General features: G+C 37.7%; 2 protein-coding genes and 1 pseudogene across 2 annotated transcripts; 1 reads left to right on the top strand and 2 right to left on the bottom strand.

The window, feature by feature from the left end:
* The first annotated feature begins 3,300 nt into the window (after positions 1-3,300).
* LOC147932882 (small nucleolar RNA R71) lies at positions 3,301-3,401 on the top strand (annotated as a pseudogene).
* An 11,436-nt stretch (positions 3,402-14,837) lies between these two features.
* LOC147932883 (uncharacterized) lies at positions 14,838-15,269 on the bottom strand. The gene has a single exon (XM_087477212.1). The coding sequence runs from the start codon at positions 15,267-15,269 to the stop codon at positions 14,838-14,840; it is 432 nt and encodes a 143-aa protein (XP_087333338.1).
* Positions 15,270-18,347: 3,078 nt separating this feature from the next.
* Positions 18,348-18,845, bottom strand: LOC109126369 (uncharacterized). Its single transcript, XM_019229875.2, has one exon. It carries the CDS (start codon positions 18,843-18,845, stop codon positions 18,348-18,350), a length of 498 nt encoding a protein of 165 aa, XP_019085420.2.
* Positions 18,846-19,242: the final 397 nt, after the last annotated feature.

The raw sequence follows: 19,242 nt of genomic DNA on the forward strand, positions 1-19,242 counted from the left end.
TGATTTTTCTGTTTGAATCCTGTTTAATCGCTTGTTGTTTGCTTTACTTTCGTTTTGCTCTTTTTTGTTTAATGCTCTGTTTCTGTTCTGGGATTTCAACCCACTTGACCTAGTACTCGATCGAGCATCCGATCGAGTGCTTGCTCGAGCTCCTTCCAGTATTTGTTGTTTATGTTCTACATCTGTCCTGTTGCATTATAGTTTCATTCCTATTGCATTCATTTAGTTTCTATTGATCCTGTTTTATCACTTGTCTTGCATTACTGTAGTTTCTGTTTCTGTTTCATTACATTACTGCTTTGATCATTCTGTTCTCTTTGCATTTAGTATCTAGTCTTAGTAGCTTTTACTTTCTGCATTTTATATTCATCATTAGGTTGTTAGTGACAAACATCCTCCATAATTGGCTTAACTTAGAAAAGTATTCACATCCTGATTGCTTGCATCACACTCATTTAGGATTGACATCTCTTATACTACAACAGCATAAGGGTAATTGAAACTCCTTGCATTCCACCTGTTCATCATCACATATCATCATCTCATTCATCATTCACCACCACATAAACCAAGTTTCACTCACATCTTTGCAGAACTTTTCCGAGATTGGCTAAACATGCTTTGAATGATGAACCATAAACTGAAAAGTCATCCATGAAGACTTCCATGAAATCTTCAATATATTATGTGAAGATAGACATCATACAGCGTTGGAAAGTGGTTGGGGCATTGCATAAACCAAAGAGCATTCTCCGATATGAAAACGTTCCGTAGGGGCAGGTAAAGATCGTATTTTCTTGATCATCCGGATGGATTGGAATCTGAAAGAAACCTGAATAACCATCTAGAAAACAATAATATTGGTGATTGGCTAACCTTTCTAGCATTTGATCGATGAATGGTAAGGGGAAATGATCCGTTCTTTTTGCAGCATTAAGCTTCCGGTAGTCGATACACATGCGGTGGCTGGTGATCGTCCTTGTTGCGATCAGCTCATCAGTCTCGGATTTAATGACGGTGACTCCTCCTTTCTTCGGTACCACGTGAACTGGACTGACCCATGCACTATCTGAAATAGAATATATAACTCCTGCATCTTAAAGCTTCATTATTTCTTTCTTGACAACTTCTTTAAGGTTTGGATTCAATCTCCTTTGATGCTCAATGGAATTTTTGGATCCCTCTTCCAAATGGATCCTATGCATACAAAGGTCGGGAGATATTCCTAGAATGTCCTCAAGTGAATACCCTAGTGCTTTTCTATGCTTTCTCAGTTCGGTGAGAAGCATGGCTATCTCAACATTATTCAAACCAGAGTTAATAATAACAGGGTAAGTAGAGTTAGGTCCAAGAAAGGCATACTTGAGACCAGTCGGGAGCTCCTTGATCTCGGTTTTGGGGGCTCGTAGTTCGCTCCATGGATCTGCTACAGCGGACGGTGTGTTTTTAGGAGGTGTAGGGGTGGTGTTCTCTTCATCGAGATCAAGATATGCAACAATCTTCTCATAGGTTTCAGCGGAGTCAAGAATCTTTGCGCAGTTTTCAACTTCTTCTTTTTGGAAGTTGTACTCCTCTTGAGCTCTAGTCAATACTATCTCCAGGGGGTCATCAAGGAATATATCCTCACTTACTCCACTAGTATCTACTTCTAGATCGTTGATTGTAAAAATTAGGTTATCTAAGTTCTCCAAAATCGGTAGCTTTAACGACTCATTCATGTCAAACTTCATAACATAGCCTCCTAGGTTTAGGTCGATCTTTTTGTTGTGAACATCGATGATGGCTCCAGCTGTGGAAAGGAAAGGACGAACACGTAGCAAAGGATCTTTAGGCTCCTTCTCAAGCTCTAAAATCATAGAATCTGTAGGGATTTGGCAATCCCCAATAACAATCGGCACATCAACTAGAATTCCGATAGGGTGTCCAATCGGCAATCCCCAATAACAATCGGCACATCAACTAGAATTCCGGTAGGGTGTCCAATCGACTATCTGCAAGGACCAATGGGATCTTTTTATGCTTGAAAAAATTGTATCGCAGGCGTTTGGCAACTGATTGTGGCATCATATTGATACTTGATCCCAAGTCGCAAAGAGAGCGTTTGAAAACTTCATCTTTAATTCTGCATGATAAAACAAAACTGCCTGGATCTCCTCGCTTTTGAGAGATGTTATTTTGTAGTATTGCACTGCACTCTTGCGTGATCACCATGACACCATCTTCTAGACTGATGTTATTTGTTAAAATGCTCTTCATGTACTTTCTTAGAGGGGGAATCATCGCAAAAGCTTCAACAAAAGGTAGCCTTACCGATAATTGCCCGACAAGCTCGTGGATTTTGGCTCTCTCTTTTTCTTTCTTAGAAACTTTAGTTGGAAATGGTACCTTGGGTTGATAAATGCGCGTCGGAGGTGGAACGCGAGGTGGAGTGTCCTTGGTGAGCTCCTTGTGGATAAGCTCTTCTCCTTCCTTCTTCCCCATGGTTCCTTCTTCTTCTCCGATGGAAATAACCTCTGGTGTTTGGTCTTTCTCCAAGTAACCTTCCGGATATTTTGGTTCTTTGTAGGCTGTTCTGCTCCTCAATGTCATAGCGTTTAAGTTTACATGGTTAGGCACTTGCTCATTGGTCTCCAAAGTAGGCTCCTCGGATTTCTCAACAACAAAAGCACTTTCCTTATTTTGCTTGTCGAGGTTACTGATTTTGATTGTAAGGGATGTTATCTTCTTCATTTAAATCCTTATACATATCGCTCATCTTCAAATTTATTTCTTCTGCAAATGCTTGCATGCTGGCCTCAATTTCAAGTATCAAATCTCTCAAGTCAGGACCTTGATCTGTTGTGGTTGGATAAGGGAATCCCCCTTTGAAAACCTTGAAAGTCGGTGAATGTAGCTCTTTGTCGGAAATTGCCTCAGTTGAATTCATGCCCTTGATCCTTGGAGTTTTGGTTGTAAAACCTCCCATGGTAGTTGCTCCTAGCTCCAATATAATTCAACTATTTTTCCTCATCACAAAATTCTTCCTCATCTTCGAATGTGTCGTTCCCTTTTTCAACAAGCTTAACGACCAAAGTCAATGTTTCTTGAAGTTGTCTAATATCCGAGGCCTGAATCGAATCTTTCTCAATGTCTGAAGGGGTCGAGCGGTAGTTGTTATCACTCTCAGCAAGATTTCAGATAAAAATCCGAGCATCCTCAATCGTTTTTGTAGCAAAATTACCATTACTTGCTACATCTAGAGATAGCTGGTTTTTAGGGTCAACTCCTTCATAAAATTTGTTCATCAAGCCGCCATCTGTAAAGTTGTGATGAGGGCAGTCCCTCTCATATGCTCTGAAGCGCTCCCAAGCTTCACAAAATGATCCAGTTTTTCGTTGTCTAAATCCTTGTATCTTAAACCTCAAGAGGTTGGAGCGAGATCTGGTGTAAAAGTGATTCAGAAAAGTGGCCTTACACTCCTCCCAAGTTGTAATCGATGCTTGAGGCAGGGTCTTCAACCATCTACTTGCCTTGTCTTCAAGAGAAAACGGGAAAAGTTTGCACATCAAGAATTCCTGAAACTCCTTGGATGTAGTAGTTATTCCACATATTTCTTCAAAAAGTTCAATGTGGTTTATCGGGTGCTCCGTGCTAAAACCATGGAATTGGTTTTGCTTTACCAAGGCAATGACTTGAGGGCTTATTTAAAAATGATTTTGTTGCAGTCTTGTAGGTTGAATCGCGGACCGGTCTAGAATGTGTTGATAAAGGGTATCATATTCAGCAATGGTTTGAGCGAATCGTTCAAGTTGACCCTGCTCACGAGTATCATCATGTTCTCGAAAGTGCTCTCCGTCATCCATAGCAGCTCCTTGATCGTTCCTCCCAGGTGGAGGATGATTAAGGTCTTCTAGATTGTGGTTCTGGTTCTCCATTGAGCTAACTCTAGAGTTCCTGAAAATTAAAAAGAAAATATCAAAGTAAAATGAAAAATAAATGCAAAACAAAAATATAAGTTCCTAGATGATAATCCTAGTCTCAAACTCAAAAGTGACTTAATAGGTCCCTGGCAACAGCGCCAAAAAGCTTGATGTGTGTGGAATTTCACTTCAATCTTTTACCTCAAAAGACCACACGAATACTGCAAGTGCACAGTTGATTGGTAGTAGTATTTAAGGATCGATCCCACATAGACGAATAAATCACGTTAAGAGTTTGCTTAGAGAGGAATATGGCTAAGATAATAATAAGATGGGGGGTTTTTGGTTGGGTTTGTCACTAAATAAAACAATAACTAAATGCGAATAAACTAAGAAAATATAAATGGACGGAATGTTGGGTTGTAAAGAATTCTCAGGGTTTCAAGCAACGGTCTAAGCCTAAAGGGAATAGGTATGGAAGTTCAATGGCTAAACGTTCATGGACTACGAAACACGAAAGAACGGGTGATAAGCTACACGCTAGTCCCTATCTAAAGTCTGTATACTCCGTTACTCAAGTTACGCAGGCAACGACGCATATATCCTAGCAATTAAAGGAAGTTCGATTTTAATCTATAAAGTTCTATAACTTAACTGACGCATGTTATAACACTATACTTGTCTAGGCTATTGCTAGCGAGTTTACAACACTTGTGATGTGTAAAACGCCTATGATCAATCACTAGTTAGCTAATCAAGCAATATGCATTAAGAATAAACCTAGAATAAATAACTAAGATAAACTAAACCAGATCTAAACATCCTTAAACAAACGATAACATGAATCCCCTTTGAAACCCTGTTGCCCAACAAGTAAACTACTCACACATACTGATAACTCTCTAATTTACATGTTTTAAGCATCATTTTTTGTCCATATTTTGCATTATATTTACCCTAACCTTAGCATTCTTAGGTCATTAACAGTAGGATTTTGCATTTAGGCCATTTAGGGTGTTGCATTCTTGCATTTGCACATTTTGGATGAAAACAGGTGCTTTAGAGCCTAAAATGGGGAGAAACAAGGTCAAATCCGAGCATGTACCCGAAGGAGCTATTGAGCAGGAAGAACAGTCCGAACCCCAACCCGATCAGGGAGGATTCAAGAGAAGGAAGAACAACCTGATGACCTACCCGAGGAGTAACCCGACCTCATCCTCGTGCACCTCATCGAGCAGACCCTCGGGCAGGACTGGGAAGTTAGGTTAAAGGGTTTTTCATATATAAACCCCCCTCTTCTTTCTCTCGCCCTAGCACGCCGCAGACACTCCACATAGAGAGCGAGAGCTTCTGAGAGAGATCTTGAGCGACTCAAACACTTTTTCTACTTTGTTAGGATTTATTTTACATTTCTTTGCTATCCTTTTAGATTTCTACTCTGTACTCCTCACTTCTATTTTATTTTTCAATACAATGCAATTTTCGTTTATCTATGCTTTTATGTTTTCTGCAATGAAATCTGAGTCGTGAAACAAAGTTTCTAGGGATGAGATAGACAATGATGTGTTCTTTATTGGTTAGGATGTCTTAGCTTGGTTGTTTATGTTTTATAAATTCATTTCTAGATTGGTGTTCTTAATGCTATCAATAGACCGAGACGTTGAGATTAGATCTAGGGTGTTTTACCATCGAGAGATGTGGATGAAATGCTTGAATCAATCAATGCTAGAGATTTACTCACTTAGCCTAAGAGATTAGATGTGTTAGGAATTTATTGACAATAATGAATCGGTTTGTATTGCCTGCTTGGTCATGTTTCTCCAACGAGAGTTGGGTAGGGGAGTGATCAAGGTTGATTGTTTCTATCACGAGAGTGTTTTAACAAGATTTTAGAGATTCATTGTCTAGGGAATATTTGCTTGAGGCATGTAGGACATCTTTACTGGTCAAGGACATTTAGGAGTCGATTACCCCATCCTTAGGAGCTTTCGCATCTTTATTGTTTACATTTTTATTCATAACTCGATCCCTTACCCAAACTGGTACTCGATCACCAGCTTCATGTACACCCTCGAGTTGTTCATACTCTTCTTGTTTACTCGATCACCCCACCCGATCCTGTACTCGAATGCTTGCATCGAGTGCTTAGGTCGTGTGGTCCTTGTTTATTTTATTTCTTTTAATTATTTTAGGACTGTTAGATCAAACCCGTTTATTGCTTGGCTTGACTTGCATAGTTCTGATCTTATCTCATCTGCTAGCATAATAACCATTTGGATCGATAACCCTTTGTACTACAACAGCATAGGGAATTGATATCCTGGGTGAAAATCCTGTTATCACATACTCATGCAAATCAAAACCATATGAATAAGATCTTGCATAAAAGATTAGAAGTATGAGAAAAGGGTTTGGAGATCTTCTCTGGGATACATATTAGATGATTCTTCTTCCTTAAGCAAGTAGAAAACCGAAATTAAAGAAAACTAGAAAGATGTTGTGGTGACTTCAAAGGCAACAGTGATGACTTCCAAGAGAGCTGTAGATAGACGAACTTTGACAGCAGAGTAGAGGTCTAGGGACGTCTCTAAGTCTGCTGCTGGAGGCGTAGGTGAATAACTAAGAGGCACGAAGGAGGCACCAAGGAAGCACTCCTTGAAACCCTAGGTTTTGAAGAGTATTTATAGGGTTTTGTCTTGGATTAGGGTTTGTAAGGGTAAAAGCATATTTTCTTCTTATGTGCAGGACAAAGAGCGGCGGAAGGGGCCTCTGGACCGTGGAGGAGGCTTGGACTGGGCCGCAATGATGGTCGCTAGTCAGGCCTTCAATAAAAGCCCATCGGCTGGATGCTTCTCTTCACGTCGGTTTATAACACGTCTCGATAAAATGGGCATATCTTCCGGATGGCTGAATGGATTAACTTGATTCCACTTCGAGGAGAAAGATGACTCTTCTATATTTCTATAGACATCAAGCTTGTCATAATGTGAGTTCTAGAATTCTTCAAAAGTGGCCCGTACTGAAGAGTTCTGAATCTGTCCTGAAAATGTTTTCTTTGTCTTTTGGTCCTTTTTGCCATAAAACTTTTAAAACCTTTAAAACCTTCTTGAAACCTAAAATACTTGATAATAGACCTTTAATACCTGAAATCTCATCAAACTATTCCTAAATGCATACTAAAAACTATAGCTAATATGGGTAAAATAATGATGTTATCAGGAACCAAAGCTAGATAGCCAGATGGTGCAAGGGACAACACGGTTTGTCGAGAATTCATGCAAGCACAAAGCATTTGAAAAAGTCACGGTCAACAGACTAACTGATGTTGATGAGGGTTCCAAGGCCGAGATTCCCGCTAGCACAGGAAGCAAAGGGTTGATCTGCATATCGGCAAGGAAGAGGGTGGTTATGGTTCTATGATCTGGTGGGATTTGCTTGAAGAGGTATCGGTAACCCCCACTCCATGGAGTTTGGATCATAATGCTGTTACTCTTTAAGCTTCGAATTGAGCTCTCCCTGAAAAAGAGTTTTCTCATGAACAGATTTGTTAGGCAGGGGAGATGGAGAGCGAAGGTTGAAGAAGCTTCGGTAATCGTCTTTCCATTGAGAGGGGATCATAATGCCAATCTTTCTTAACCTGAGCTTCATGCTTATTGGTGATTGATGGTAGGTACTGTCCTTAAAGATGCAAGTTAGTACTTGATTGGGTTTAGGGAGCAGGTGAGTCGAAGCAGGGCCATTAAAAAAGTTTTGGTAACCCCAACGTCTATGAGATGGGGTCATAATGCCGTTATTTTTGAAGCTAATCCAACCATGAGTAATAACCCTAGGTGAATCTAAAGGCAAGGTTCTCAGATAGCTTTTGTACCAACAAAGCAACAATGAGAGATCATGTTCTAGTTGCATTCTTCGGACAATTAGAATCATGACTCGACACAAAGAAGAGCTAATGAAGGAGCAAACCTGGGCTTTAGGAGAAATAACTTTGTATCACACCTTTTATAAGCCTGAATAGGATTTTAAGTAGGCCTAGATCCAGCTGGTGAGAGGAGGAGGTCAAACGTGGAACACCAATAGCGATTAGGTTTGTGCCACCATCAACCCTCATCTTTATCATCACCGGAGTAAGCATCGGTCGGGACCTCTTGGGCAATAAGCTTTCCGAGAACTCACAAACGAGTTTGGAGAGGTCTGATTGAAGCGCAATGAGAGGGGTGGGGACCAGAACCGGTGACAAGATCCAGAGAGGAAAGGCTTCAAGGAAGACCAAGAGGGAGCCAGTTTCTTTAGATCTGAGCACTACAAGAATATTGAGTTTTAATAGCAGTATAATATAGCGTTTGTGGCGATAATGCTATGGTTATAAGACCTGTTTATTTTAGATAGCGTTTGTATATTTGTAAACGCTATGATATATTGTTATTTTTGTTTCACGTGTTTTTTAGTTTGGATGGGTTAATTTTAATAGCAATACCTAATTACAAACGTTATGATAGTGTTAGGCGGTAAGCAAAAATTTTAGTACCGCCACACTTAGAAAAATTTAGGCTTTAAAACTTTTTTCCCAAAAGAAATCCCAATCCACAAAGATTTTGTGACAATAAAATCTCCGAACCCTAAAATTTCATTTTTCTTCCTCTCCCACACAAATCTCGATTTTCTTAATCTTTGCCGAATCTCACTCTCTCCCACATAAATCTCAATCACAATACCTAATCTCAGATCTAAAATTTTATGTTCCTTCAAACCAAAACACTGTAATCCATCTTCCCCTTTTGTTCGATTGTTGTAGATTCTTCCGGTAAATCGGTTGCTCTCTCTTTCTCCAAGCTTGGAATATTAAATGTTTTCTAGTCTTTTTGCATTCTTCCGATTCGCAGAAAGATAATGAATATTATGGTTAAGGAAGCTTCCTCATACAGTTGTCAAAAAAAAAAAAAGCTTCCTCATACAACCTTAAGGATCTTGTTGCTAAGTTCATACCCGCTCGAAGCTATTGGCAAGGAGAATGACAAGGCTAACTCAGAGCATCTACCCTCTTCATAAGGTTTTCATCCGTAAAGTTAAGATCCTCAAAGCACCCAAATTTGACCTTGGTAAGCTTTTGATTGGCTAACATGTAAATGTGAGGATCACAGTTTATTTTAATATTAACTGTTGATAAGATTAGATCCAACGGACACAAGTTTAATGTTTATTTTTATTTTATTTTCTCTTGTCTTACTCGCCTCCGCCGTCTTCTCTTCTCCATCTTCCTCTGATTCTCCCTCACGCAGTGTGTAGCTTCATCTTCCTCCTCTTCTTTTCCCTTTTATTCTTCAGTTCATCTCTTTCCTTCTCTTTCTCCCCGCCGCCATGGAATCGAGAATTTCATGTCGTTGCTTCTAGATCTGGTAAAGAAAGATTTTTCTTCTCTGCAATTTAGTTTTAACAACTTGAATCTCTTTCTTCCATGTAAATTTAGCTTAGATTTTAGTGAACTGTATGTATGTGTTAAGTAAATATGTTGTGTTCGTTGCAGATCCACTAAAACTATTTGCAGAAGATTTGACTTCTGTTATTTCGAGTAAAATTCAATCAATTGACTAATATTCTTTTTTTTTAAGCAGAATATATGAATCGATTTTTTTATTTAAGTGGGACTGTAAATTTATGTGGTTCAATGTGTTTGATTGTATTTGGCTAAGACTCTAATTTCTCTTGGTGGTTGATTATGCAGGAAAAACTATATTTTACAAGAGACATCTTACTGGGAAAGATTGGGAGATTCAGAAGAACTATGAAGTATGAACATCAAAGAGTGTGCAAAGGAGTCAAGATATGACAACATAAACTCAAAACAATCTTCGGAATCAGCTCGAGAAACTGAACGCTCAAATCATTTTTTGCTCATCTCCATTGTCTTTATTTTCTTTCACGTAGACTTTATTGTATTAGTTAATTAACTTAATTTCGACATCTATACAAAAATTGGTGCACTTGTAAATTTTTATAACTAACTAGAATTTGAACCCGCACACGCGCGTGATTTTAATTTAAAATATTTTTTTTATCAATATAAATTTTTGAGCTCAAATATATTTATTGAAACTTTTGAGTATAAATTTATATAAACACTAAACTTACTTTACTAAGTAACATACAACATATATATTATTGAAGATAATGTTTATTTGTTATATTTCTTTGCGAGGAGTTTTAATTTAAATATTTTTAGGAATAAGAATCATTAAATATAAATATAATTAATCATTTGAAGTTTAAAAGATAAATCCAAATAAAAGTCATACTTATTTTACTAATCTATATATAATATATATATTGTCTAGTGTCGCAATAATGTTTTTCTGGTAAATCAATAATATATCACGTAGTAACAAAAAATGAATTAAGAATCTCCCTCGAAGAATTCATTCCATATTTATATCCAATGAAAACATCATTTTAAAATTTATAACGCCAAAGGTCGATCATTGACCTAATTATAGAGATCATTTAAACATATCAATATTCCACATTAATTGCAAATATACAAAGTTTCACAACAACGGAGTTATCCAAGTGTATCACCTGTCATAATAGAATTTTCGACCAAGTCAAGAATGATTAAATGGTGAACTGATTAAACCCGACATCCGTTCACTAATCCAAGTTACATATATGTCTAAAACCCTCATATGTTATTTTAAGATGTTAATTTTGTGATGTAACCTTAGGTTCGTCTTTTAAAAAAATCATGGTGTACTTTAATAATATGTTATTTCTGGCAATTATTTTGGTTAAAAACATTTGATTATAAATTGATAAAATCTCAAGCCTGTTTTATATTTTATTTTTTTATCATGTTATAGAATTGTAGCTCCGGTTGATAATATGCATTCTGAGAAATACTATACATGTCACTTTTTTGTAACGACTTACATATAATTTTTTTATATTTTGTGACCATTGATTTTGTGTTTTTTTAGATGTATTAATTTTTCAAGATTCTTTTTCATAATTTTTTTCCAAAAAAAAAAATTGTGACCCTTACAATGTCTTCGTTTTAGATTAAAACTTTTAAGTTAGGTTGAGTAATTAATCTTTTATTTTTCTACAAGTGAAATTGTTCCTTAGAAACTAATGTTTCACTTCAATTTTATTTTTATGTTTAGAATTTTATAAATACAATTACATAAATTGTTTTTTTACTCCACCATGCATTAAAATCTTACTTATATTCTAAAACTTATTAACACATTCTAAATTTCGGAATATGATCATTTTTGGTTAAAATTTGAATAATAATATTATTACTAAAATAAATCAATAGTATTATTTTTACTATTTTAAAATGTTCATTTATTTAAAACATTTAGGTTTAATATGGGTTTTTAAACATTTAGCTAAATAGTGGATTAGTGTTTAGGATTAGGCCCAAATTAAAAAAGTGAGTTGCTGATGTGGCAGCATGAGGAGTGAGGAAAGGTAATTTTATATATATAGATAATATTCATTTTTTCTTGTAAATTAAAATTGGGCTTTTTGGAATGTATAATTATGTACTGGAATTAAATGAAAAATATAATAATATTAGAAAATAAGATTTTAAAAACTTTGTTAATAATATCAGTAATAACAAAACAAATATGCTATTAAAAAATATTTAATTACAGACCAAAAAACGCTATTGTATATGAAAATTCTATTGCGGAATAAAAAAACGCTATCTAAAGTGTCTGATCTACAATGACGGGCGCAGATATAGTGTTTGTTAAAACGTTATGGTATCGATAGATAGCGTTATTGAGACGCTATTAAAACTCAATTTTCTTGTAGTGGGGCAAAACGGGTAGATCTGCGTCAAGTTCAGAAGTTGAAACACAGCTGGTTAAAGGGGGTTCTCTTGGTTTCAAGGTCGACGAAGAAAAGATGGGCCGAGTTTGTAGCGAGGTAGAGTTCCTCGGAAAGCACCTCTCTCCTCTTGTTGAAGAAGTTAAGCCGCCGTCAAATCTAGGTATACAAGTGATGGGACGAAACGATTGAGAAAATGGCCAGAAACAAGAAGCTTTGGGAAACAGAGTAGAATAGAGAGGCAAGAGTCTCGACGCCGGCAAGCAAAGGCTTTGCCGATGGCAGAGAGGGTGATATGAGGAGGGGTCTCAATAGTCGGGAGAGAGAGAGAAGCAAAAAAAAACGGAAATTGCATTCTATAACCCAAAAAAATATTATAATTAACTGAGTAGCTATACTAACCATGAAAAGGTGATATCGTGTATATTTTATATAATAATTACAACATTAACCCTCTATTATTATCCTCCACCACCACCGCTGGCCACACCTCCGGCCACCTTCCGGACACACCTCCGGCCATCTTCCGGCCATCACCGCCGGCCACCAACTCCGGCCACCTCCGGCTAACTCCAGCGGCCACCACCTCCGGCGGCCACTACCTCCGGCCACCTTCCTCCACTACCTCCGGCCACCTTCCTCCACCATCTCTGGCCAGCCTCCACCACCACTTCCACCAAAATATCAACATCTCAATTGGTAATTTTCATTACCCCTTATGTCATTCACTTAATTTTTTGAATTAGTATACTATATCCTTAAACATATTATCAACTTTGGCTACTGCCCTAATTCACCCAAAAAAAATCTAGTATTCTACCTAAAATATACATGATGTCTAACCAAAGATGTCGGTATACCTAATAAAATACTAGGTACTAACCCGCGGAAAACCGAGGGCTGAACTTTTTTGGATAAAAATTTGTAATGGTTTGTGATTAAAAATTTGGTTTGTGATTAAAAATTTGGTTTACTTCTATTAAAATTTGTGTATTTTTAAAAATGTTTATTGAAAACCTGTCAATAAAATATTTGCATGTAATGAATAAAATTGTTTAACCATTGTCAATTAAACGCAATATAACTTACATGTAAAAATAGCAACTAAATATAGCTAGTAAAGATTCTGAAAAACTTTTTTGAAAACAACATTCATTGTTTTTTTCTTTGGCTTCCGTTTCTTTGTAATAAGCACCTTCAAGCATTGAATATATATAAATCTCAACTTAGTTTTATTTTTCTAAAGAACAGTGGCTAAAAGAAAAATATAACTTTTTAAAATAGATAAGATACTATATGTATATCTTTCATTTTTTTATTTATTAATTTTCAAAATCTGAGCCGTTAAAAGGAACTGTTATATACTCCCTCCATTTCAAAATATAGGATGTTTTAGTGAAAACACGCATATTAAGAAATAGTTACTTTTAAAAAATTTAATCAATCATAAACAAGTCTGCATAATATTAAATATAAATTTAATCTAAAAGTTGCATAGAAAGTTGGAAACATCCTATATTATGAAACAAAAATACTGATCTAAACATCCTATATTATCAAACGGAGGGAGTATTTTATTCGTTTAGATTTTTGATAAAAAATTTAACCCATGCTGGAAAAGTTTTTGATAAAATTTGTGGTTATATAGATTTTATTCGATTAGATTTTTAAAATTTTAGCTGTTAATATTTTTTTTTAAAGTACGAATTAGTTTTGATTCTAATAGAGTTTTTTTTTTAACTTTTCTACAACTTATTTTATTTTATGTATGCCCAATTTTCGTTTTCAATTAATTATATTTATTTAATTAGTTAATCTTAATTAAGTTTTATAATGGCAACTAAATGTAATTTTTTACATATTTTAAAGTTAGTTTCATATTTGTACTAAATTAATATAGTAGGATTTTTCTATAATAAATCTATAAAATAATTTAAGTTTTGTTGTTGTTGTATATTTCTTTGTTGATAATAATGCGTTTGCATTATCTCTCTAACGGCATAACCCTTAACAACGTTCCATTTCCTTTGCTGATTATTTCCGTTCATTGTTATTATTTCCCTTAAGTGTATAACATTTAATGTTTTATTTGGTCAAAATATCCTACTTAATTCGATGAGTATCCATGTAACCCACGATTTTCTGATTAGTTAGATTATTAAATAATTATTAATTATTAATTATCATTAATACTTTCAATGATTTTAGCCTCTATTTAACTATTTCTAATGGCATTTAAATGTAAATTTTTACACTTTTTCAGGTTAGTTTCTTTTTTGTACTTCTCAATTAATATAGTAGGATTAGTTTCAACATCTATAAATACGGAACACACTTCTTCTTTCTAGACTGTAGAAACTTTGGATTCATCTGCGTGAGCAATAACATTGTACTGTATTCACATTCCAAAAATGAAACATGCTAGAATAATAATTAGAACTCTAAAATTAGTTGTATAAAATGCGTAAAATATAATCTTTTTGTAATAAAATTTGTTTCACATAGGGAGTTTAATAAAATGCGTACTATATACACTACATCCTTTTGACAATTATTTTAATGAAATCTTTCATGTGGTTCATTACAATGTTTGTTTCTTTGCAAGGTTCACTTCACAAAGCTGAGTGATTAATTTTTTGAATAAAAAGAATTTGGCGGAGGGGTTTAAATTTTAAACTTTAACTAGGTAAAACATCATGCTACAGTACGAGATAATATATTTTGTTAGTTATTTTTTTTTTGTAATTTGTATTTTTGTAATATAGATTTTTATTTTAACTTATTTTCATTGTTTATGTTTATTTGTATATTTGGGGTTATACAGTAAATTGGAAATCCTAATAGAGTAAGTAGTTTGTAAAATATACGGAAACAGACACACCGCAATATTGGACAGTAGTTTTGTAAGAAAATAGACACTCCGCAATATCGGATAGTAGTTTTTTTTTTTTTTTTCAACCAAACATTAATGAAATTAAAAGATAACTCCCAGATTGGTCGCCCAAACCGGAGGAAAAGAGTTTACAAATGAAATTTCAGAAGGTAATAATCTTGAAGAACGGGCAAGACAATCTGCCCTTACATTAAGCTCGCGGGTGATCCTGGTCAGGGTGAGGAAGGAAAAGAAGATCTGAGCGAGAATAACTCCTCCAGCAGGTTCGAGAAAACGGGCCAATCCTCAGGCGTTTGCACCATCGCCACTAATTCTGCACAGTCCGTCTCAAAGTTCTGACAATCGACCCCCGCCGCCAACAAAGACTCCATGGCCCAGATCAAAGCTTGTATCTCTGCATGTAAGGAAGTATGACCTCGTCTATGGCTCCGAGCACCTAAGAGAAGTGTCGAATCATCACCATTACAGTACCACCAGCCCAAACCTTGTAGAGGGTCGGAACTTTTCCAAGAACCATCAATCTGACACCAAGGAAATGAACCCCTGTCCTCCACCAATGGCGAAGGATGCGAATTACTCCCCGAGATAGACTGTGCCTCCTCCCACAACAATTTATCATTATTTGCCTGGTTTAAGATATCCATAGGTTCAGCCTGTAAACCCTGGAAAACTTTTTTATTCCTATCTTTCCAAAGTGACCAAATGATCCAGGGGAGGGTTGAAGCTATATCAGGATCCCTCGATTGGGAAGCCGTCCGCCAAAAAAAAATCTAGATTTGCATAGATTGAATCAAAAGAGAAACCGTCCGGAATTAACAATATCGGGGACATGGCCCAAACATCTCGCGAACGAGGGCACTCAAAAAGAGCATGATTAATTGTTTCTATTGCAGACACACATCGGTTGCACGTATTATCACACCGGACACCCCTATACCATAACCGTTCTAGCACCAGGAGAGTACCCGAGCCAATCTGCCAAAAGAAATGTTGAACCTTCGGGGGGAGCGTTAAGTTTCCATGAATGGGCCCGGAGGGCCATACATGTCGGGCCGACTTCAACCTCCGCCGTTAAATCTCGGGCTAATCGGTATCCGGATTTCACCGTATACTTCCCCGACTTTGTAAAGTGCCAGACTAATCTATCTGGTTTCTGCACTTTACTGACCTCCTGTAACAACCCGTCTCGTGGACCCCGCTAGCCTCACTGCTAGCCCGCTAGCCTCACTGCTAGCCGCCCAAACGGACCCCAAGCTGGCCCTGCAGGGCATCGATCCTAACCCATCACTGTGGAAATCCACATCCACCAGTAGGTTATTGGTGCGCCAGGCGTTCCTCGAACCCTGGTCCTCACCCTTTAACAACCTTCCCACAGGACAAGCTGTCACCAATTGAGGTCAATTGGTGACAGCTTGTCCTGTGGGAAGGTTGTTAAAGGGTGAGGACCAGGGTTCGAGGAACGCCTGGCGCACCAATAACCTACTGGTGGATTATGTGAGTTACTCCACAGTGATGGGTTAGGATCGATGCCCTGCAGGACCAGACTGTGGGGGCAACTAGCAGTGAGGCTAGTGGGGTCCACGGACGGGTTGTTACACCTCCATGCTCCGAATAATCGGGATATCCTCTGGATCCAAGAACTCCTCCAGGGTAGGCAAATGCCAATCCTTCGTAGCCGGATTAATTAAGTGATGCACCATTAAACTCGGTAACCAGCGTCTTCCCCGCCCATTTGCCGGTCGTGGTCGAATATCTGGTATCCATGAGTCCCGCCAAACCGAAATAGAGCAACCCGAGCCTACCGCCCACCGTGCTCCATGTTCAACCAATTCCTTTGTTGAAAAAATATTCCTCCATGCGAAGGAGGGATTATATGGTTTCTTGGCCATAAGAGGGTGCTTATTCCTAACATAACGCCCTCGCAACACCCGAGCCATTAAGGACGTTGGATGATGAATTAGCCGCCAAAACTGTTTCGCTAACATTGCGTCATTAAATTGTTCCAGAGCTCTGAAACCTAATCCTCCTTCACACTTATCTTTGCACAATTTATCCCAAGCCACCCAATATAGACCTTTAGCCCTATCATTGGACTTCCACCAAAAGGTAGAAATGGCACTCATTAATTTAGTTGTCAACTCCTGTGGCAGTTTATAGCATGACATTACATGAGTCGGCAGTGCCAGCGCCACCGATTTAATCATAATCTCCTTACCACCCTTCGATAGAAGCTTGGCATTCCAACCGTTGACTCGATCATCCATCCTATCCTTTACATAGCTAAAAACTTTCGTTTTCGAACGTTGGAGACTTTCAGGAATACCCAAATAAGAGCCCATCCCGCCCTCTTTAAATATACCAATAACCGACTTCAAAAGATCCCTTTTCTCAGAAGGAACCTTCTTGCCAAACATTATTGAAGATTTGTCTAGATTAACCTCCTGCCATGAGGCTTTGCCGTAATTGCTGATAATTTCCATGACCGTCTAGCATTCCGTTACTTCTGTCTTACAAAAGAACAGACTATCATCGGCAAACAATAAATGCGAAACCGTAGGACTACCAGAAGCGATTTTAATACCCGTTAATCGCTCCTCTCGTTCTGCCTTTTTAATATTTGCTATCAACACCTCAGTGCAAAGTATGAATAAATACGGTGACAGAGGATCTCCTTGACGTAAACCCCTCTGTGGTATAATAGAACCCCGAGGCTGTCCATTTATAAGAACTTGATAGGATACTGAAGACACACACCACATAATCCATGAAATCCATTTCCTATCAAAACCCAATTTGACTAGTACCGCTTCCAAAAAATCCCATTCGACCCGATCATAGGCCTTACTCATATCCGTTTTGAAAGCCAGAAACTCCGAATTACATCGACGGTTGGTGTTGAGCCCATGGAATATCTCTTGCGCCACCAGAATATTATCTGTAATTAAACGACCAGACACAAAGGCCGCTTGGGTTTCCGAAACCAGAAGAGGCAAGAAGCGTTTTAGCCGAAAACATAGTACCTTGGAGATTATTTTGTAACTCACATTACAGAGACTAATGGGCCGAAACTCTGCCATACGCTGCGGCCTATCTACTTTAGGAATGAGGCAAATATTTGTCTCATTTAAACGAGGATCAAAACCACCTGTTCGAAAGAACTCTCTAATCAGAGCCACCAAATCCCCTTTCAAAGAAGACCAGAACCGTTGGAAAAACAAGGCTGTCATTCCGTCCGGACCTGGAGATTTCTCCGGATGCATGGCAAACAAAGCCGTACGGACTTCTGCTTCAGAAATGTCCCTGGTTAGGTCCCTATTCATATTGTCCATGATGATTGGAGAAATTTCCTGCAGCATCTCAGAAATACCTCTACTATCCGAATGCTTGAAAAGATCCTCGAAATATTTTGTAGCAATAAGCTCCAGGCCTGTGGGTGATTCATTCCAAACATTATCCTTATCAAATAAACCAACTATCCTATTCCGCACCCTCCTCTGCTTAGTAGAGGCGTGGAAATACTTAGTGTTTTTGTCCCCAACCCTCAGCCAGAATTTCCTGCTTTTCTGTTGCCAATAAATTTCCTCATCCCGATACGTCTCCTTTAATTTCTTTTCAATATCCCGAATCTCTTCCTGGGAAATCGAGTCATCCATCTTCGCCTCCTGTAAAGCTGCCCTCAACGAAGAGATACGCGAGGGACCGGAGCTTACATTATTTTTCCTCTACCAAGATAATGAGTTCCTACAATTCCTTATTTTATCCACAAAACCCGGAACCCGAAAGTTGTTAGTACGATTCCACCCTGACTCAACTGCATCACCAATACCCTCCTTACCCAACCAGCATTTGTCAAACCGGAACTGACGGAGTCGTCTCCCCGCTCTCGTCAGACAAGTTGCTAAAATTGGACAATGGTCAGAGCCAATCATCTCTAGATAATCTACCCTCGATTTAGGATAAAAGCTATGCCAATCCTCATTTCCCAAAGCACGGTCCAAACGACAGCGAACCACCTGATTATTGCATCGATTTCCTCGCCAAGAAAGTTGTTCACCATAGCATGGAAATTCAAGCATTCCACAATGGCGAAGCATTGAAGTAAAAGGTACAAAGGATGAAGCTGAGCGCAAAGCACCTCCGTGCTTTTCATGATTACCCACTAATTCGTTAAAGTCACCAATTAAAAACCAATGATCAACACGGAAAGAGCCAATATTCATTAATTTATCCCAAACTTTTCCTCGATTTTGGGGTACCGGATCACCATATACAAAAGACATACAAACCAATTGTTGACCAATAAACGCTTGTGTATCTATAATACGATCACTATCAAATAAAATTGAAAGTTTTATTTCATCCATAAAAAATAAAGCCAGACCACCGCTTGTCCCACGGGGTTCAACAGTACACAACTTATTACAACCAAACTTATTCTGAAATTTTTGTAAATAAGAAAAACATTTTTTTGTTTCTGATAAAAATAAAATGTCAGGTTTATGTTTTCTCCATAAATCGCCCAAATAATTTTCTGTCAGGTCCGCCCCAATGCCCTGACAGTTCCAGCTTAGTATTTTCACGTTTGAGCCGGAGGTTTCGGAAGAGCCCCCATTCCTC

Source organism: Camelina sativa, chromosome 12 (genome assembly GCF_030686135.1).
Source record: "Camelina sativa cultivar CO46 ecotype springtype chromosome 12, ASM3068613v1".
NCBI lineage: Eukaryota > Viridiplantae > Streptophyta > Magnoliopsida > Brassicales > Brassicaceae > Camelina > Camelina sativa.